Source organism: Fundulus heteroclitus, chromosome 6 (genome assembly GCF_011125445.2).
Source record: "Fundulus heteroclitus isolate FHET01 chromosome 6, MU-UCD_Fhet_4.1, whole genome shotgun sequence".
NCBI classification, from domain to species: domain Eukaryota; kingdom Metazoa; phylum Chordata; class Actinopteri; order Cyprinodontiformes; family Fundulidae; genus Fundulus; species Fundulus heteroclitus.
Genome location: NC_046366.1, coordinates 25,534,306 through 25,556,097, shown reverse-complemented (window position 1 = coordinate 25,556,097; position 21,792 = coordinate 25,534,306). Strand labels below are relative to the sequence as shown.

At 40.7% G+C, this 21,792-nt stretch overlaps 1 protein-coding gene across 1 annotated transcript; it reads left to right on the top strand.

Moving 5' to 3' along the window:
* Window positions 1-505: 505 nt before the first annotated feature.
* ap1m1 (adaptor related protein complex 1 subunit mu 1) lies at window positions 506-21,057 on the top strand. The gene is made up of 12 exons (XM_012869518.3): window positions 506-717; window positions 3,160-3,316; window positions 3,465-3,532; window positions 3,641-3,771; window positions 6,208-6,355; window positions 6,552-6,678; window positions 7,338-7,480; window positions 9,949-10,020; window positions 10,300-10,458; window positions 10,726-10,851; window positions 19,757-19,832; window positions 20,237-21,057. Exons 1-12 carry the CDS (start codon window positions 676-678, stop codon window positions 20,257-20,259), a joined length of 1,272 nt encoding a protein of 423 aa, XP_012724972.1. The 5' UTR covers window positions 506-675; the 3' UTR covers window positions 20,260-21,057.
* The last annotated feature ends 735 nt before the right edge of the window (window positions 21,058-21,792 follow it).

Below are 21,792 nucleotides of genomic sequence, written 5' to 3'. Positions count from 1 at the left end.
CTGCACCCTACTGCATATTTGTCTACATTTGGTTTACATTGTTTACATTTCAACTGCCTACTGTTCACTGCTGCACTTTATCCGGAAGTAAATTGAAATTTATCCTGTAAGTGACTGCGATTGATCACTGCACCTTATCCTGTACTGTAATTCACTGCAAGGTATCCTGTAGAGTTACTGCAATATTTCTGAGCTGTGTGAAAACGAAATTTCGTTCTGTATGCACTCTGTGTATACAAAATGACAATAAAGAAAGTCTAAGTCTAAGTCTAAGTCTAAGTTACACTGTTACACGGTTAAAAAAAAACCCACAAAAACAATTGCACAGCATGTTATTGCTAAAACTACTCCAGATGTTTTAAATTAGCTAAATAACTGTTAAATTGCGAAGCTGATTGAACAAATGTCGTTTTATTGTAACTGTATGCTCTCTCAACGCAGTGATTGTGTTCAAGGCATGTATCTTTGGTCATTGCGCTTCTTGCGCTATAGGGGGCGCTCGCTAGCAAAGATGTAATGCGGATGTGCGAAGAAGGGGAAGGAACGTCTTCTTCTGAGTATTATGAATGAAAAGACTGATTTTTTAATGTTTCTTATAAAAGAGTAATATATCACTTTTTGATCATTGAGGATCATACAGCGAGCTAATCTGGGCTCGTGTAAAACCGGTTCAGGATGTCGGCCAGTGCGGTGTATGTGTTGGACCTGAAGGGGAAGGTAAGCCCTGTTGTAGCCGAGCTCCTGTTGCTAAGCTAGCTGTAGCCTAGCTAGCAGGCTACATTTCCGTTGACGGATCACAATGTGGCTCAGAACAGGTCGGACAAAAATGTCTGCCTGTGGCCATAATAAAGAGTTGTGTTTTACACCAGAATAAAATGCCCAAAGGTAAAAAGGTGATACAATAAATAAATAACGATTTGGAGGCAGTTTAGTTATGACGAAAAGCCGATTAAATTCTCGTTGACAACAAATCAGGTGACCAGCTGTTAGCCGCGGTGGAAAATAAATCACACAGCTGGTTCTATCTCTGCTTCCTGATGCTCAGGTGAAGGTTTGTCGTTTGGATGCAAATGATTTATGCCCTTATTTAAAGTCAGGTTTGCCATCTAATAGAGAACAACGGCTCAAGCCGTAAAAAAACGTTTACTCGCAGAAGGGCTTCAAGTACTAACATTACAAGTTATTCTTTTATCCATATGTAATTACCTTGACACAAGAGGGATATGCTCTATGGTAGGCTATGTGTAATACACGAAGACACGTTTAAATGTCAAGATTTAGCGTTTACAAGTTCGCGATAAAGCCTTTCGACAGAACCTAATCAACTTAGTGTTAATATTTATCTTCTCAATCCTTTTATTATTATGAAACCTATTTACAACAGTCACGATTGACAGATAAGTAAATAAAACACATATACATATAACTTAGTCATGTTATTATAGCATGTGACATAAGATATTAACAACGAAACTACTCACCTGTACACTGTGACTTCGGCATTGTCTACATTTAAATTGTTTACTTTTAAATCACTGCTGCACCTTATACTGTAATTTAATTTTTTACTGCAATTTACAAGCTGTATGCAACGAAATTTTGTTCTGTACGCACCCTGTGCATACAAAGTGACAAATAAAGTTGTCTAAGTCTAACTGAAGTTAATAGTGCAGCGGAACAGATATGTATGTATAATAAGGGCAAAAAATGGCATTTATCATCTCTTGTGTGATTTTGAGAGATTGTTCCTGTATCAGCATGATTTTTATCCACAAAACTGTTTTTCCCCCGTCCTCTTAGTTCAGACCAATCTCTATTAACTTTAAAGATGTTTTTGGCTCAGTAGCTTTTGAAAGAGCTCAGCTGGTCATGGCCGGCATGGAGTCATTGCATCAACTCTCTTCTCCATTCTGGTGCTTTGAGCTGTTATACGGTAAAATGGTGAATAACTCGAAACATATCCTGAGGTCGAGAAAGGACTCTGCTGTCTTCGTAGGGCACCATGAAGGGGTGATCACAGGACAGAGACAGCTGGTCTCTGCCCTGTGATTTGTTTTCCTGCTTTGCTAATTAAGCGGTGTTTCAAAATCTGCAGCATCTTGCACATAAGCAGGTCTGAGATCTCTGTGTTGTAGACGGCTTCAGCGATGGTGCTGCGTTCCAGCCGTAGCCTATACTCAGGTACCTGTAACTCCCAACAACCTTCAGCATCCTCTCCCATGTTACTATTGGCCTGGACTATTTAACACAAAGCAACAAGGTCCTGCATAAATTAGGTTACATGCAATCCATCTCAGTCGGACTGATTCAGTTAATTTTCAAATCGAAAAGTCTATTTCAACATTCGCCAACATATTCAATGCTTTATAAAGTATTGGTTTCCTTCCCGTTAAAGGGGAGTTTTTCTTTCCACTGTCGCTTCATGCTTGCCTCAGTATGAGGGATTGCTGCAAAGCCATGGACAATGCAGACGACTCTCCCTGTAGCTCTACACTTCTTGAGGAGGAGTGTATGCTGCTTGTGATGATGCAATCTGATGGGTTTCCAATCTGTATTATCTGATTAAATTTGACTTTGTAAAGTGCCTTGAGATGACATGTTTCATGAATTGGCGCTATATGAATAAAATTGAATTGAAATGAATGAAACTCTCTATAAGAAAGCCTGCCCATTGCTGGATAGTACACTTTCATCCCCCCATCCTGAAGATGGGCCAGTAGGTAGTTGACAGAGTTTAGCAACAAATTTTTAATGTTTTTAAAAACATATTAATAAAACGTTGACGATTAATTACGCAAGCACAATTTCAGTCCGCCGAGGGTAAAAATTGACCAATTTAACTTTTATCCACCGATGAAGCACCGAAGTAATTTGAACTGGGCAAAATCAAAGTTGGCAGGTCAGACCTCAAAGAAAACAAGGAATCAATAACACTCCGGGAAAGCTTGATTAATTAATGCAGTACTGTGTCGTTTGTTTGGTTGAAGAGAACAGCCAACAGCACGTCGTGTTGAGCTGCCCAGGTTAAAGACAGATAAAAAACATACAAAGAAAAAGCTTAACATGTCAATAACTTCATTTAATTCCTTGTTAGTGGGGTAGTCAGAGTGTTGCTTATGTCGTGTAAGACCGGATGCTTCAGCTGATCCTTCCTTTCAGGTCCTGGTGTGTCGAAATTACCGAGGAGATGTGGACATGTCTGAGATCGAGCACTTCATGACCCTGCTGATGGACAAAGAGGAGGAGGGGACGCTCTCTCCCATCCTGGCTCACGGAGGCGTCCGTTTCATGTGGATCAAACACAACAATCTCTACCGTATCCTAACTCTTCACACTCCTATATCTGGGTTCAAACATGTATGATGTAATTTCTTTTTAGATTGACGTACTTACACACAAGCGACACGTGATTTTACACAGTTCGTGTTGCATGGGTTTTACGTCCTTAACTCGCTTGTCATCAGTGGTAGCGACGTCCAAGAAAAATGCCAGCGTGTCTCTGGTTTTCTCCTTCCTGTACAAAATTGTCCAGGTATGAACGAAGCCCTGCTGGGTTTGGTGTAAAGTAGCACCTAGATCCACATTACAGTATAAACATGAACGTTACGCGGCTTTGTAAAGCTCCATTTCTGCTTTTCAGGTGTTTTCAGAGTACTTCAAAGAGTTGGAGGAGGAGAGCATTAGAGATAACTTTGTCATCATATATGAGCTGATGGACGAGCTGATGGACTTTGGTTATCCCCAGACCACTGACAGCAAGATTCTGCAGGAGTAAGTGTCCTCTGTGGGTCCTTGTAAAGTATGCCTCTAGTCGGGTTGTCAGAATAATCGATACCCCGATATAGGGCTGAACAATTAATCGCATTTTCAATATAATCGCGATTATATTCTGATTAATAGAAACATTAAAAGTTCTTGTTTTAAATAGTCCTTGTTTACAAACATCTTTATCTAGAGGCCATTTTTGTTGCTTGTGGTTAATGCAGAGAAAAGTCAAAATTGCAATTTTGGTTGAAATATTTCGTAGGCAGAACACAATCATTACTGCTCTGAGTTTAGATGCTGCAAGTCTTTTAGCAACTAATCTGCACAGCAAGGAAACAGGTTGATTTGTTGTTTGTATATGTTTAAAAAGACATGATAAATTAAACTGGGGAAAAAATCACATTAAATCGCAATATTAAGAAAAAAATCGCAATTAGATTATTTTCCAAAATCGTTCAGCCCTACCCCGATATAATCGATACTGAAAAAAATGTAAATATTTAAAGGTACTGATTTGCGTCGTATCAGATCCCGAACTGACCCGTTAACTTCTCTTTAAGTCGTGGCACTTCTTCCAGCCGCAGCTGCGACAGCAGAGGCTGCCGCCGGAAGTTTTAAACTCTTAACATGTCGAGTTCTGCCAGAAAAAACACTCGAGACCCTCTACAGCGACAAGACAACACAAAGGTGTTGTTCTGTGGAGCTTTCCTTAAAGAGGGCAGGGGGTCAGGAAAAAAACAACAATACGCTTAACGGTGCTACATGCTAAGCTAACAATGCGAAATGGATGTTTGAGAGCAGCATAAAATGGTCAGTGAGCTCCTGTCTCTGCAGCAGGGAATAAACCTCCTGAACAACAAGCTAATGCTAGCTGATATTAGCTTGACTGACAGTCCAGAGGCAACGCAACGCTCCTGCTGCGGTATAAGGCAGTGCAGTAAAATATCAACCAGCTGACGACTAAGTTGGCTGATAAACAGTCAAGTAACGTAACAAACTAGCGCACCTCCCTCCATTACTCCTCCGTTCAGCTGTAAAGACATTGGAGGCGAAGGTGGCTGATTACACTAGTTACTGCTGAGCCAGACTGAAACTGATCATCAGAGCAGAAAAAGTAGATATTTGCCAATACTGAGCTCTCAGTCTGATGCTACATTCATCTGACCACTGTCGATCCAAACGCTGCGTTTTTTTTGCTGGTGAAGATTCTCAGTCATCCAGGTCATGGTCATTCCAAAAAAGTTAAAAAACAAAACAACTGGACTTTTTTCCGATGTTTGAAGACATTTTGCTTCCTATCCAGAAAGTTTTCTCAATTCGGCTGCAGTTTTTTTACACCAGCACCACCAATTCTTGGAAGTTGTCTGCATTTTCCTGCTTGTGGATAAATCACCAGGTTGCAAATTAAATTGAACTGAAATGGTTAAAAAGTGGGCAAATTATTAAAAGCTCCATTTAACTCAAATCATGTTATTTATCAGGTGATCAAAAGTTTAGGACATCAAACTTTATAAAATCAGAATCTAGCCTTTATGTCTTTTTTTTGGTTTTATGCACAAATTTTAATATTTTTATTCCTCATGATTTTTAACCAAATGACATTTTATTTATTCAGTCCTTCACAAAGATATGTAAAGCAAGCAAAAATATACACAAAAACTAAAAACATGAAGGATTGACATTGATTTATAACGATAAAACCTTAAATAAGGAAAGTTACTGATTCATTTATACAGATAATATAACACTTTATAAAATTGTGACATACTAAAAAAAATAAAAAAAATAATTAAAAATATGATTACATCATTAAAACAAATAAACTAGAAGTTAAACGTCTTTTATTGATTAGAAAACTCTCAAACAGTAATACTGTTTTTACAACATGGTGAAAATAGCCAAGATGTCTCTTTAAAAAAAAAACTCATCATACATTTAAAATCATGTTAAATCCTCTTTTTGTGAATCAGTACCACATATAACACAAAATTAGTTTCTTTTAAACGTGTCTTATTATTTTTCCGTATTCAGAAATATAGTATTATACCCATAGTTACATGTTTAATACGTTTCTGCAACAGTAAATACAGCTGGGTGGGCAGTTCACTGCAACCATGCAGATTTGCCACTAGATGTCACTAAAACCACACTAATCTTCAAAGTTAGCCACTTTTCCCTCTTGCTGCTTTCCTGTAATTTTCCTTGTTTCATTATTAGGAGATGTGGATTTTTAAACCTTACAGGGTTTATGAATGCAGTATATATGTAGCACCCCCCCCTCTATTTAGCCTGAGTAATAAGTAATAAGTCACACAATCCTTCTTTGTAGCCAGGGGAGTCTCTGTTATCCTTTGATGATTTCTGGGAACTCTCCACTACAGACTATTAATTTCCTCTTTTTTTTTTTTGCCCTGGTGCTTAAACTCTTTACTTGCCTCTCAGATACATAACCCAGGAGGGACACAAGCTAGACACCGGCGCACCGCGACCCCCCGCCACCGTCACCAACGCCGTCTCCTGGAGGTCAGAGGGCATCAAGTACAGGAAGAACGAAGTCTTCCTGGACGTCATTGAGTCAGTCAACCTCCTGGTAGGAGCTCCTCGTCTGAAAGGCCTGGGTTGCTGAATCAGTAACCCTGATTGTGTATTTTCTCCCTGTGTGTGTGTCGTAACGCTGAGTGTCAGGCTAGCTGGCTCTGCGTCTGTATATGAATTCTTTAAGTGGGTAGCACTTTCTATAATCATTTCTTTCTCTCTCTGGCTTCTTGAATCTCCACGTTCTTCAGGTTAGCGCCAATGGGAACGTGTTGCGCAGTGAGATCGTCGGTTCCATTAAGATGCGCGTTTTCCTGTCCGGGATGCCCGAGTTGCGGCTCGGTCTGAACGACAAGGTTCTGTTTGAAAACACCGGACGTAAGTTCTTTACTGCAGGGTCTCCTTCTACTGAGGCATCTCCACAAAAGTAAAACCTCATCAAAAAGTACATTTATTTCACTAATTCAGGTTTAAATGCATGTATATTATAGTGCACTGCAAAAACGGAACTAGAAATAAGTAAAATATTCTTTAAAATGAATGTATTTGTCCTGGATTTGAGCAGGTAAATAAGATGATTTGCCAGTGGAATAAGATGTTTGTACTTAAAATAGGAACAATTCATCTTCATCATGTTATTCCAAGTGCAGGATGTCTGAATATCTTATTTTAGGGGTCAAAATACTCATTCCATTGGCAGATAATATTATTTACCTGCTCAAATCAAGGATAAATACACTAATTGTAAGAACATTTTACTTATTTTTAGATCCGTTTTTGCAGTGTGATACAGAATTATATGTTTCAGCTGGTTTGTTTCTTTTGATTTTGATGATTATGGCTTACCGCCAATGAAAATCCAAGGTTCTGTGTCTCAGAACATGACAATCCTGAGTGCTTAAGTAGAAGGCAGCTGGACTTCTTCTCTTGTTTCTTGAGCACTAAATTAGATATGAGGCTTCTGTGAGGTAGCATAAAAGTTTGAAAGTACAGTTAAGCATGACATGATTGTTTTGAATGAACGTTTTTTAATGCAGGAGGGAAGAGTAAATCGGTCGAGCTGGAGGACGTCAAGTTTCACCAGTGTGTCCGTCTTTCTCGCTTCGAGAATGACCGCACCATCTCCTTCATTCCGCCAGACGGAGAGTTTGAGCTCATGTCGTACCGCTTGAACACTCATGTGAGTAAAGTCTCAAAAGCGTTTTTTCACTGGACCTCGTGGAGAACCGTGAAGTTGGAGTAATGATGTTTCAGTAAAATAGTTTAACTACAACAGTCGAAGGTAATCCTAAACAAATGTGTTTTTAATCTTGATTTAAAGGAACTCAGGCTTTCAGCACTTTTACAGTTTTCTGGAAGTTTGTCCCAGAAAAGTGGAGCATAGGAACTAAATGCTGCTTCTCCATGTTTGGTTCTGGTTCTGGAGTCAGAAGACCTTAGTGGAGTGGAGGGTTGATGCACTGATAACAAGTCTGTGATGTATTTAGGTGCTAAGCCATTCAGGGATTTATAGACTAACAGAAGTATTTTAAAGTCTATTCTCTGAGATACAGGGAGCCAGTGTAAGGACTTTAGAACTGGGGTGATGTGCTCTACTTTCTTAGTCTTAGTGAGAACGCGGGCAGCAGAGTTCTGGATCAGCTGCAGCTGTCTGATCCACTTTTTAAGCAGACCTGTGAAAACACCGTTGCAGTAATCAATTAGACTAAAAATAAACACATGGATTAGTTACATGATATTTATAGTCTTTATCTCTGACTTATACATCTAAAGGTTTGCAGGAGGTTATCTCTCTGTACAACAGGTTTTTTTTTTGTCCTCTCTCTGGATCAGAGGTGACAATCTGCCCTGCAGCCCAAAAGAAATCACTGCACAGGAAACTTAGAGATTTCTTGAATGTCGCAATATAAAGGATTTCTCGTAAAAGAAGATGACAAAGACGAATTAAAACTCCCCGTTTGTCCTTTACTGTGACGACATGTGATTCAGACTTTTATGATATAAACAGTGTTGCTTTTGATAAAGAATGGCCACATAAGTGTAAAGCAGAGTGATTCTTCTTTTAACGTGGTGGGTACATAACTAGTTGATCTTTTCACTAATCACATCCTCCTTTTCTCTCATATTGGTTCAACAAACGTTTGTTAAACTGTATAGAACCGGCGTAGCATATCAGACGCATTTTATTGCCGTTAAACCCGGTAGTGGCTGCCGACGTTCAGATATTTGAAGCTGTGATCCAGATGTTGTGCAGCGTGGCTTGAGTCGGGTTTTCAGGTGTTGAACTCAGATCAAATGAACACTAGGAGGACTCATTGCTCTCTGGAAATAGGAGAAATTTAAAAGCGTAATTTTATACGCGCACAATATCGAGCTGAAACCTTGCAGTGCAACACCGAGTATAATTCCTGTGAAGGACTGAACAAGAAGCAAGAAGGACCCTATTAACGTATAAGTTTACCAATACATATTTATTTTGTTTGTTTTCATCCAAAGAAGAAAAACTTTTAGAAATCTTGTCTGTGGCAATTATTTCTCCTGTTCACGTTTGCATTTATTTCTATTAAGGTGTTGGATGTTAAGAGCCACCCTCTCGTTTGGTTGTACAGTTTTAGCTATACGACGAAAAAGAAAATCATTTTGTTTTTCTATTTACTGTTTGTTCAGCACTTTGGGACAGCGAGCAGTTGTCAGATAAATTGAACCTCGACTTTGAAACAATCAACATTTTCATTTTTAGCATTAAACCAAATTTAGAGATTTTTAACCGTATTTCAATAAAAATGTTTAATATCTAGTGAATATTTTACTTTATTATTATTATTATTATTATTATTATTATTATTATTATGCACAACATTTTCTTTGTTTCATCTATCAGCGTTTTGTGAATCCAGCACCAATCGGTCTTTGCTGCGTTTTCAATGCAAACCGAATTGTAAGATGTGTCTGTTTTTTATTTCTTTGTATTTCCTGTGCAGGACTTATTTTACACTCACCTTCTGCTCAGTGCAAACATGAAAATAGTTTTGTTTATCATTACGTCAACATTATTTTAAATTAGAACATTATTGAAAAGTTTTAATTCAGTCCAGAAAGACACATTTTATAAACCAGATAGAGTTGTTAAATACAGAGGGATAATTTAAAGCGTTTCTTGTTAATGTCTGTTGCTCACAGCTACACCCTCAGAAAATTAGAATATTCCTTAAGACTGATGAGGGAAAAAGTAACTTTTAATCTGGAAACGTTCAGGACAGCACAATCACGACTTTACAAAAGCCCTAATCGAATTAGGGCTTTTGAGCTGTAATCTATTAAAAAATATATATATATCAAAATATTCGGTTGAAATGTGATGCACTGGATGCAGTGAACCTATTTTAAAGGAATTTGACCTTGGATTACAGTTGGATTACTGAAATGAATGAACTATCGCAGTTTTTATGTCCTAAAACATGCCTGTAATTCTGAAAACAAGGTTCATTTCTGCCCTTTTCTTCCGCACGCTAGCATTGTGCTCGGTGTAGTAATAGGGGACATCCACTAGGTGGTGACTCTGACTTTCTGTTTAAACCAGCAAACTCCTGAGAGAAGATCTGAAAACATCCCCTCGTTAATATTTAATCCCAACGTGTCGTCCGCCAGGTGAAGCCCCTGATCTGGATCGAGTCGGTAATCGAGAAGCACTCCCACAGTCGGATCGAGTACATGATAAAGGTAGGATGCTCTTCCTGCACCCAGATTATCTGCTGCACCCTGGTCTCATGGATCCTGGACAAACACAAACAGTTGACAACAAAAAGGTTCGGCTGTACAGGCTGGTCTGAAAGTGCGTTCACGTGCATCGCCAGCCATACTGACTCATGAATCTTGTTGTAAAGAATGAAACTCCTGACTACTTAATTCCCATGTAAAGCACCAATTAAGTCCCAGGTAAAGAAGCTGCTAAGGCGGCGCGTCGTTTTAAACCGGCCCTGCCTGTTCTTCCTCTCTCAGGCAAAGAGCCAGTTCAAGAGGCGCTCCACGGCCAACAACGTGGAGATTCACATTCCTGTGCCAACGGACGCAGACTCGCCCAAGTTCAAGACCACAGTGGGCAGCGTGAAGTGGGTGCCCGAGAACAGTGAGATCGTCTGGTCAATCAAGTCTTTCCCAGTGAGCGCCAAACGTGACTCAGTATTTTCACCGTGACTCTTTACGAACAACTAATGGCTCCTTTTGTTCAACATCGCTTCTTTTATGCTCCCAATCCAGCTTTTGTTACGCAATATCTCTGTTTCTTTGCTTTAATTGACAGAAGTTATTTTTTTACTGTTATTTTCTGGCTTCTTTTTTTATTTATTTTACAAGTTTAAAAACAAAACACATGTCATCCCATATCCTTACATTGTATTAAAAAGCTCACGCTGCCTCTTGTCCCAGGGAGGAAAGGAGTACTTGATGCGAGCTCACTTTGGTTTGCCGAGTGTAGAGGCCGAAGACAAAGAGGGGAAGCCACCAATCAGTGTCAAGTTTGAGATCCCGTACTTCACCACCTCAGGGATCCAGGTAGGCTCAACGCACACATGGCTCCTGTCGAGCCGCAATCCCATAAAGACTTTCTCTGTTTAAAGCTGAGCAGAAAGGTTCAAAGCCTTCCCTATGTCTGATCAATCAAGCGTACAGCGTTTATTGTTTATCTGGGGGCAGATCCGAACAAACGGTGCTCACCTGTGCCATGTAAGCGTTATACCGGTTTTCGACCAGAGGGGGCAGCACAGGAACACTTTTTAGCTCTCCTCTGTGCTGAAGTAACCTTGTGCAGAAGGCAAGTGCTCATCAACCTGAACTCGGCCCTCTGTTTTTATCATAATGACAGTGATATAAACCGTCTTTCCTGGTACCAGGTCGGGTAGATTAATAGGATTTTGATTGTAATTTCCATGCAACAGAGAGAAGTTAATGTTTATAGTTCAGGTTTCCCCTCATACTGACCACAGACTGACACACGGGTTACATTTACTGTATGATTACAGTTGTCCTGTGATTATATGTGTAGCACAACAACACAAAATTATCCTTTCCCATGTCCTGGTCAGGGGAGGAAGCGACGCTCGGTTTCATTTGAGAATATTGTGCCGTAGGTGTTACTTTACCAGTTTTATGTTTGTATGTTGTTGTTTTTTAACATGGAAAGCCTCTTTTCTTTCCCCCCAATTTTTTAGATATTAAAATTGTATGTTATAAACTGCTTGGATTTTTATTTTTCCAAGTCTAATAAAGCACACAAGTTCATTCAAGACACAAAAATCCTCAGGGAATGTTAAAAAAAAAAAAGAAAATAAAAATCTCTTTAAATAAATAGCAATATTTTACCACCTAGCCAACATCTTGCTTATTTATCGGCTCTGCTGGTGCAACTGTGCTAAAAATTATGAAATGAGAAGAGCTGAAAATTTGAAAAATGATCGACCTTTCAACTGAGCACACCAATTCTGTGTGTGTGTGTGTGTGTGTGTGTGTGTGTGTGTGTGTGTGTGTGTGTGTGTGTGTGTGTGTGTTGGTGGGCGGGATCATATTTTAAGAAATCATTGTTCTTTATTTGTACCAGTGCTACACCTGTTGGTACCCGTTATACTTCATGTTTATGTATATTTAAAGCGGCAATAAGTAATTTTCAAGTGCCCCCCCCACTGGACCTTGTGAGAATAGCACTGTGGTAAACACTGGCTGTCCTCCGTGTGCCCCACACCCCACAGCTACAGCGCACTGTGTCTCTCACAGCAGCTGGAAGACGCGTATCACGATGAAATTTGTCTAGAGGTGTGTAGTGTTGTACATTATCTGATATATATCATGTAAAAATGTGTAAAAATGCTCTACAACCACCTGCGAGTAGCGCAGCGAGGGGCTCATGTTGCCCAGGGTGACCAGATGTCACTCACAGTCCTCCTTTTTGGACAACCTGTCCTCGGAAATGTCCCTGACTGCAGCTTTTTATGACTGTGACCCGGTCCTGCTTCTGTCAAGATGTAGTAGAAGAGCTGAGCGCAGTTAGATTACCGTCACAGGCACTCAGAAGGCGATAGAAATGTTACTTAGAGCTGCTTTAAATGAAAATAAATGTATATGTTTCTTTCTTTAAGATGATTAGCATGTTATTAAGGAACGTTTACTTAGTAATCGATGGCTTCCTGTTTCCCTACACTGCAAAAACAGAACTAGAAATAAGTAAAATGTTCTTAAAATTTGTGTATTTGTCCTTGATTTGAGCTGGTGAATAAGATGATTTGCCAATGGAATAAGATTTTTGCACTTAAAATAGGAACAATTCATCTCAATCGTCTTATTTCAAGTACAGGATGTCTAATTATCATATTTTAGGGGTCAAAATACAGATAATTTTATTTACCTGCTCAAATCAAGGATAAATACATTGACTTTAAGAACATTTTACTTATTTTTAGACCCGTTTTTGCAGTGTAAATTTTTGGTATGATTTGTGAAAGGGGCTCATTTCTTATAGCCACTCTTCAAAATGGGAAAGACAAGAGTTCATGCCATTAAAGGCAGATTTGTGTGGGGTTTTCTAAGTTGCGGTAATCTGCCCACATCTGCAGTCAGAGCAGTAATCAATAATAATTAAAAAGACATTGGAGCTGTGACGCGTAAGGTAGGACAGGGAGCCAGATTTCTCTCGCCTAGCCACACGGCAGCAGGGGTAGCGAGTTCTTGGAGAGCTGCAGCAACACGAGACGCATCGGTGTTAATGCTTTCAACAGGTCTTTACCAGAGGTGGCAGTAATTGTGACAGGTGCTGCACGGCGCCTCTGATATTGTTGTTGACTCGTAACCGCAGCGCACGTCGCTACAGCCGATCCTGTGCTGTAAAATGTTTGATGCTGTCGGGTTCATAGCAGATATTGAAGGAACTGAAAGCGCTCCTCCTCCAGATCAACCGCTTGTATTTCAGTAACCAACCGACCCTGGTTATTTTGGTTTGACGGCTGAGGGCTCCGGTAACAAAGCAAGCGTTCATGTTTAAAAGTAAACATTGCGTTTCTAAACTGGTCTCAATAACAAGCTGCGTATTTTTGGCAATAAGCTCTATAATAGACCTGCAGTTAATACTTCAGAGCGGCTGTAGAGGCTTCGTCTCCCGCTAACAGAGTCGCATTTGTTTCCCAACTCTCGGTGCTGTTTTCTGTATGAATCATTTAAAAAGAGCCAAGAGGTCACATTTTCCAGCTTCCCCACATTTCCCAGCTTCCTCAGTAAAATGTTATTAAGTTGCTCGGTTATTATGCAGCCCACTCGGAAACAACACGCTCAATCCAAAGTTCATTTGGATTGAGTGTGATATGTGTAGTGGTGGCGCTGGAGTCGTGTTTGGGGGGGGGGGGGACTAGATTGTGAATTGTTGTGATTGATTTTAATTTTTTTTCCATCGCGAGCTGAAGGAGTTTCAATTATTTACATTTTCTATCTGTCCTGCAAATGCTTGAAAATTAGCAAGCGCATGAAAACAGTGCAGCCATTAAGGGCGTGTTTGACTAGTTTTGCCCTAATTCTGCTGCAAATGAAGTAAATCCCTTGACGGCTATGAAGTTAAAAACCCTACAGAAAAATGGAGATGTTATTTAAAATTATTATTATTTTTTTTTTTTTAGAAATAAGGCGTTCATAGTTTGATCCAAAAAGCCTAAGAATGCAAAGTCATCCATGGTAATGGCCGGCACCGTCTCTGCGCCGATGAACTTCTGACTTGCTCAGCTCTGCTGTATTGGTGGATCCTCTTTTGTGGTTTTCTACAAACCTTGATGACTTGTATTCAAACACATGAGGGTTTCCTGTTCGCTTCAATCTGGACACACCCTTCGAGTGTTATTGCCGCAGCTTTGAGAAGAAGTCGACCCATAACTGTAAGTTGGTTTGAATTTGCTCAGATCAACAGTTTTTTTTTTTTTTTCTCTTGGCAGTGTTTCCTGCACTAGTTTCTGTCCTGGCCTCAAAGTTACCTGAAGAAACAAACAAATAGCATGCAGAAAAAGCTGTAGAATAATTTTTTCCGTTCACAGCTACAGGTAAATAATCAGATCAGCTTTTAAATTCCTTTTAACAGCTGGAAAATGAAGGCAGCATGCTGCTTCTGCAAACTTTTGAACTTCCTGAAAGGAAGCCACCTGTAAAGGTCGGTTTGTCTTTGCCACACAACACCCAAATGATTTCTTTTTTGTTTCTGTGGGTGGCAAACGTATTTTAACCACTTTGTCCTTAACTTTTAAATTCTTGCTCTGGTTCTGATCACAAACTTTGTTGCATTTAATGCCGTTTAATATGATAAATAAAGATGAATTAGAGCTTAATTGTGAAGTTTGAAAATATAAATGTTTTATTCGTAAACCTTTTGAAACCTGGCCTATATCTTAAGTCCCTCTGATTCTGGATCACCTTCTGTTGCCATTACAACTCTAGTCTTTTGAGGTTAGTCTCTTGCAGCTTTTCACACACAGACTGAATTGTTTGCCCGTTCTTTGCAGTTTTATCTGAAGCTCAGTTTGATCGAGAAGAGTCCACAAACATCCATTTTTAAGGTCTGAACGTTTGACTGCGCCGTTCTAACTCTAAACCTTTGAGGTGTAGCTCGGGCTGCATCTTCGGGGTTATTGTGGTTGCTGCCCCGCCCAAGTCTAAAACCTTTTGCAGCATCTAAAAGGCTTTTTGCCCTCTGTCCATCAGCTCCGACCAGCTTTCTTATCACTGCTAAAAATGCCACCAGCATTGTTTCAGGAGGGGAATGGTATGTTCGGGTTGGTGTGCAGTGTTATTTCTCCATACAATTTAGCATATTTGCATAAAAATATCACATTTTGGAGACATCTGACCCAGAGCTACTTACTTCCACATGTTTGCTGTTTCCCCTACAAGTTAACAGGGTTAACTTATAGCTTTCCTCTTGCTACTTTTCCATTAATGCCAGATTTCTGGCAGAGCAAAGCGTTGTCCCACCTGAGCCGGGGATCTCTGCACCTCCTCCAGAGTTACGATGGGCCTCTTGGCTGCTTCTCAGTTTAATGCTCAGTTTGGACAGAGACCATGTCTTGGCAGTTTCTATTTATGGCTGATGGATAAAAGGAGATGGATTTGCTTCATTTTATTTATCAGTATTATAATAATAAAGGTGGCTGAACACAACGGAACGCTGTATTTTTTAAAAAAGTTCTCCTTACACTTTACTATAATACAATATCACATAAACTACAAAATACGTTGGAGTTTGCAGTTGCAACACAATATGAGTATTTTATCATTGCCAAATGGATGTGAGGCCGATTTTTAGAGTTTTTCCTCTTTTATTCTTTCGAAGGAGTAAATAGTTTGAGATAAGACGTGTAAATAAGTAATCTAAAGCCTTCCATATCAGAATCAGAAATACTTTAATAATCCCAGAGGGAAATTGTTGTTTCACATCCTACTGTGGATGAGATTTTTTTTTTCTTTCTTCCCATGCCCGCATCGATGGTTCAGCATCCATTTTCATAAACGCTGTTCCCATCGGACTCCTGTGTCAGGCGCGCAGCCTTCCCCTTATTACAGGGCAACTGCAGACTGGCTCTCAGACTCTAATGCAGCCAAGTGACACCGCTCTCTACGTGTGAGAAGAGGCTGTGAAGTTTAATTAGACGCATGTAAATATCAAAGCATGAGAAAGTTTCTCTTAACTCCACCACTAAGTGTAGGGGAGTGCACATGTGAAGCATGTATGATGCAAGTAGCTCCACCTTATGAGTTTAACTGGAAAACCATGTAACCCCACACGCCGGCTGGGTGGAAATACGAGCGTCTTCTCAAATGTTGGCTCTGTAGGTGAGAGAACTCAAACAAGTTGGCAGATGGTTTTTTTTTTTCTTCTTCTTCTTCTTCCCCCTTTCTTGGCCGTGCCATCTCCAAGAAGCCTGATAAATCCAGACCACACATGCAGTCTGTACTTACCGAGCGATATACTACAAACATCCTCCTGTTCCCTTCTCATCTTACAAAGCCATAATGATATTTTACGGAGGCTGTCCTTTCATGCCGTTTTGCTGACTGCGTGCCCACGGCCGGGCCGGGATGCACGCTTGGCTGCAGGATGCGAGGGAGAAGTGCTGCGCCGGCAGACTCGGTGATCCCGCGTCTGCGTGTTTTGTTGTCATGTCTTCGGTGACCACAGCGCTCGCTCTGACCTCACAGAGAGCAGGGGAAGGTAATAACAAGGCGGCCGGTGCCGTGGCCTTCCCAGAGCCCCGCCGCCTCCTGGTCCACAAATTCCTCCGCCGTCTGCCCCGGCTTTCAGCTGGGAACGGCCAGGACAGAGACGGTTTTCACTTTGCAAATTGGATGTTTTTTTTCCTTTTCTTCTGCTGAATTATTAGTGTGAGAACATTTCGACTGCAGAAGCTCGACGAAGCATGGAGGATTTCCTGGGTATGGGCGTTGTTGGCCTGCTTTACATAAAAACACACACACACACAAAAAACCAATAAAGCGTTTCATCGCTCCACCATAAGCAAGACTTCAACACAACACGCTGCAGAATCTTTAAATTTCCTTCACTTTTTTATTTCCCCATCTGAAGGGGAAAAAACGTTCTGCAATCCTGTTCGGCAGCGCCGAGGCTGAAGAGTATATTTAGCTTTTCTTCTCGAAATTCAGCTCTGTGGTAACACCAGGCAGCTGAAATATCGGTTGGCTTGTGAAAGTTGCATCTTATTTGTGCTGATGTGCGTTTTTTTTTTTTTTTTTTTTTTCTCCTCACAGGCATCGCAGAAAAGAAAAAAAAAAAACTACAGTTATGTAAATGAACATAGTGTGTCCCTTGAAAGCTGCTTCCTTCTTCTCGTGTGATTCATACTACTGCTTCCTCATGGGCGACACTACTACTACTACAACCTTAAAGGTGCTCTCTGCTCGAAAACGTGTGCTGTGAATGTCAAAGGCACAGCTGATGTGAATTTGACAAGTAGAAATTTTAAACGGACGGTGGAAAAAAAAAGGTGTTCCAATTCCCTTGAACTCTCATAATTTGCCACACTACAACCACAAGATCCAGTGGGTTTCATTGGGCTTTATGTGACCGTCCTTACGCAAAGTAGTGCACGATTGTGAAGTGGGAAGGAGATAATTAAATTAATGTGGATTTCTCAAAATCTGAGAAGTGCTGCGATCCTCCTGAATAAAATCCACTGCAGCCAGTTCCCTCAGAGTCCGCCTGGGCCCTTTATAAATATATAAATACATCTGTTCTGTGAGAACATTGCTGAGCAAACGGCATTAATAATCCAAATTAATAATCCAAGCTTGAGAGTACCGTCAGACCTTTCAAGGGATCAGTAATCAGAGAAGTCTATGGTGAACTGTGGAGGAGCTGCAGACATCCACAGCTCAGGTGTGGGAAAAGTTGACAAGACGACTATTAGTCTGGGACTCAACAAACCTGGTTTGGCTGAAAGGGTGATGGGGAGAAAAAAAGCTATAAGGCGCCATGTTTGCAACAATACAACAAAGCAGATGTGCGGAAGAAGGGGATTAAAGATGGGAGTAAAATGACACTCTATGGCATATATGTAAATTTAATGTGTGGCAGAAAAGTAAGACTGGACATCCGCCTGGGTGTGGGGGGGGGTCCTATGCTTAAACCTGTTAAGCCTGGTTTATGCTTGACACATCCGCCAGGTCCGTCTGGCCATGTTGCGTCATTTTGGCTGCCACGCCCCTCCGCACGGCCAAAAGTTCTCGCTCCGCGCACCTTGGAAAATTTCTAACTCTGCAGACAGTACAACATGGCACAGTTGTCCCGGCACTCCTTCTGGCGGAGGTTCGTAAATATAGACATCTTTATGATTCAACCCCAAAAAGATCACCGTGATCAACATAAACTGTTAACGATTCCTGAACAGAAAATTGCCACCACTTCTGAAAAAAGCAGGAGGCTTAATTGTTGGAAGCAACTGTGTTTTCTACTTCTACGTGTAGCGGGGTGTAGTACACTTGGCGTAGGAGCGCAACGCTGCCCTCTAGTGTCTAGGGCCGTTTCTCAGTGTGCGTACTTGAGCTTTCTCGTGTTCTCGTGACACGTCATCGGCCCCAGCACTGTTCCTGTTGCCAAGAACACCAGACTGAGAACGGACCAAATCCCCGGATGTTGTTCTCGCCCCGCCCTTTATCGACTGTGCATCAGAGCAGACCTGTGCGTTCTTCAGAACTGACCGCTTTCCCAGAATGCACCGCGGCCGCAGCTTGATTCTGGTTTTATAGCCACAAATCTGTCATTTTTTAGATATTTTTTAAGGCTTATTTAGATATTAAAAATATTATTGTTTTAAAACTGTTTTCAACAAAATATGGTGTAGTGTATAAATAGTTTTAGTATGTTGAAAAAAGGCTAAAGAACTTAAATTATAATTTATTCAACACAAAATATTACCTCCCACATACAACAGTGAATACATTACTTATACAATTATTTAATTTTATGATCAATAAAAGTAATAATTTAATATTAATAACAGGAGGTGAAAAGCAGGTCCAGACGAGCTGTGCGTGTGCTGATGTCACGGGTAAACCAGTACGCTCCCGTTCTCCCCAAGTCCGTACTTCCTGGGTTCTTGCCCAGAACGGACTCGATGAGAACTCGAGTCCTTTCTCGCGTTCTTGTGAATTGAGACACGGCCTAAGAGAATAGTGCTGCTTTGGAGGAAAAGCCGCACGGAGCATAAATGCTGCAGCCGTTGTGTCCGCATGGAAAACACATGCATCAAGCATCAATTATAAAGCAGCCTTTAGGGTCCAGAAGACTTGAGTTTGGGGTGGAGGGCCACCTTCTTGCGGGGCAACCCAAACATTAGATCAGAGCCACAGTCGAAAATATTTAATAAAATTAAAACCAATATTCAATGAGAATCTGAGGCAAAACTAGTAACTCACTTTTCGCAGCCTTTCTCTATCCAATCTGACAAGAATGGAGCTCTTTAGCACTGAAGAATTAGCAAAAAAAAGACCTGCAGCTGGAGGCCGGATACACACAGGCAGGGTTTTTTCAAATGTTTGTATTTATAACAATACTTTGAGGTGTAAAAGTTAAATGAGTATAAATACTGTAACAGACACAGTTTTATGAAATGTAATCACGTTCATTAATTTTTATGCCAAATCCCGCAGGCAGCTGTTTTAAAATGTAGTTTTGTTTAATAAAAACATTATCTTTTTTTATATTATATTATATATATATATATATATATATATATATATATATATATATATATATATATATATATATATATATATATAAAAAGATAATGTTTTTACTTATGTACATATAAAATGGAGAAAAAAAGTAGTTCTAGTTAAGTTTTGTGGATCAGTTTTGGTCGCATGTTCCAGTTCCTGAAGCAGGGGATCAGCAGCTTCCTCTTCTGTGTTTGTGCCCCTGCAGGTGCGTTACCTGAAGATCATAGAGAAGAGCGGATACCAGGCCCTGCCGTGGGTGCGCTACATCACCCAAAACGGAGGTAGGTCAAGGGTTTATCTGTGTTAAGTGCCCATGTGTGCAGGTATTAGGCAACAGTTGGGCAACACGGTGCAATGTGGTGGGAACTAACCCTAAAGAGAAGCAGTTCTATAAAAAGGGGATACAAAGCAGAACATTAGGCAACGTGGCAACGCCCTGCCAAATGTGAGAAAGTGAGCTTTATTTTCTCGAGCTTCCCCCTGCTCATCATAGTGAGATTACCGATGTTGCACATGTTGGCCTTGTGGCTAATATTGCCACTAATTGCCAAACATCCTCATCTCATTTCCTTCGTATTTCATCCAATCCGGGGTGGAAAAGCATCAGCTGCCTCCAGCTGATTTCTCTCGGATTCCCTCCTTTTCATTTGCACATTTGATTAAGTCTTGTCAATTTCCTCCGCAGATTACCAGCTCCGGACCCAGTAGGCAGCGCCTCAGCCGGCCCGTGGGCAGGTGGAAGCCACGACGGGGTGGAGTCGAGGCGCTAATGCGCCGGGGACGGCAGGTGGCAGTCAGGAGATAAGAGGACTGTCAGTATTTACTTTAGCTGTATAGCTCTTAATTCGTTAAACCTCTATCCATTCGCGATCAATGCAATTATTAGAAGGCGGCTTGGGTTAGGCGAGTTTCAGAGACATGATTATGTTACGGTTGATTGGTGCCGGAAATGACGGAGACCGAGAAAAGCAGATGATTGTTTACACCCACTAAAAACACCACAGAGTTACACACAATCTGTCACCTGGGGGGGGGGGGGGTCCGATCGTTCAAAAGAGTTTATGTTACAATTCCCACGTGAAGTTACTGTAATCACCTGCACAGCAGCCATTCAGTTACAGTGTGTGCTCTTTGTGTGAAGCTGCTTGGTTCTGCCACAGCTCCTCGTCATTCTGTTCATTATTTGTATATATTTGTTACATGTTAATGAACTCAGTGTTATCAGTTGAATAACTGTACATTTAAAGCAGAAGATTTTTGTAATATGAGTTGCATGTGATGCCATAGATACATGCCAAAAGGTCGCCCTCACGCGTTTTTTTTTTTTTTTTCTCTCGTCTTGTTTTAGTTTCTGTTTCGACTCCACAGATTTCTTTTTCCAGCTTTGCAAAAGATACTAAAAATGGTGAGTTTAGGCTGCACAGGAAGCACTCCCAACACCTGCTTTCCTTCTCCCTGTAACCTCGCCGTTTTCGGTCATTAAATGTGTATTTAGAGAAAACCGTTCCATCGTGTGCTCCCGTCATTTCTCGTGTGACGTCACCGCCGGGGATGCTAAATAGAGAGGAAAATTCTGTTTAGGAAAACACAGGAATGGGGGGGGGGCAATGGTTGGTACTTTCCGTCTCATCCGAGTGGAAAAAAACACCCAACGCTACAACTTTTAATACTCGGGGCACCATAAGATTGTTAGCAGCTAAGTGCGATTCCTCCGTAAACAAGAAAACTGGGGAGGATGTGAGTCAATCTGCGGGCAGCAGTCAGGAGACGTGTCGGAGTGAGAGACGCGGCACGGATGAGCACAGACTGGTTATTGTTCTGCAGCCGTCCTGTGTTGGGTCATAGCGTCAAGTTTCTCCTTATTTTAATAAAAATGAGTCAGTCTGAGCTGCCGGCTGAAGCGTACGTGTCCTCGTCACCGAGGTGCAGCGAAATGAAGCTGTAATAAAGTACCTTAGTCTAACGTTAATTAGCTACATGATCTAAAAGTTAAGTGTTTTCCAAAACTTTGTGTGATCTTAACCACATGAACTAATATATGTGGATTTCTGCATATCACTCAGATGAAGATTTATGTAGTATCAAAGATTGACACTTTGAATATGAGAAGAATCAGAGGGAGGTTAATTATCAAGAAAATCAGGAACTACATTTATTTTTCAACCTGATTTACTAATTTTCACAACAAGAAAGATAGTAATGCAAATTGTACCAAGCTGTGGAGGTATTGGAACATTCAAA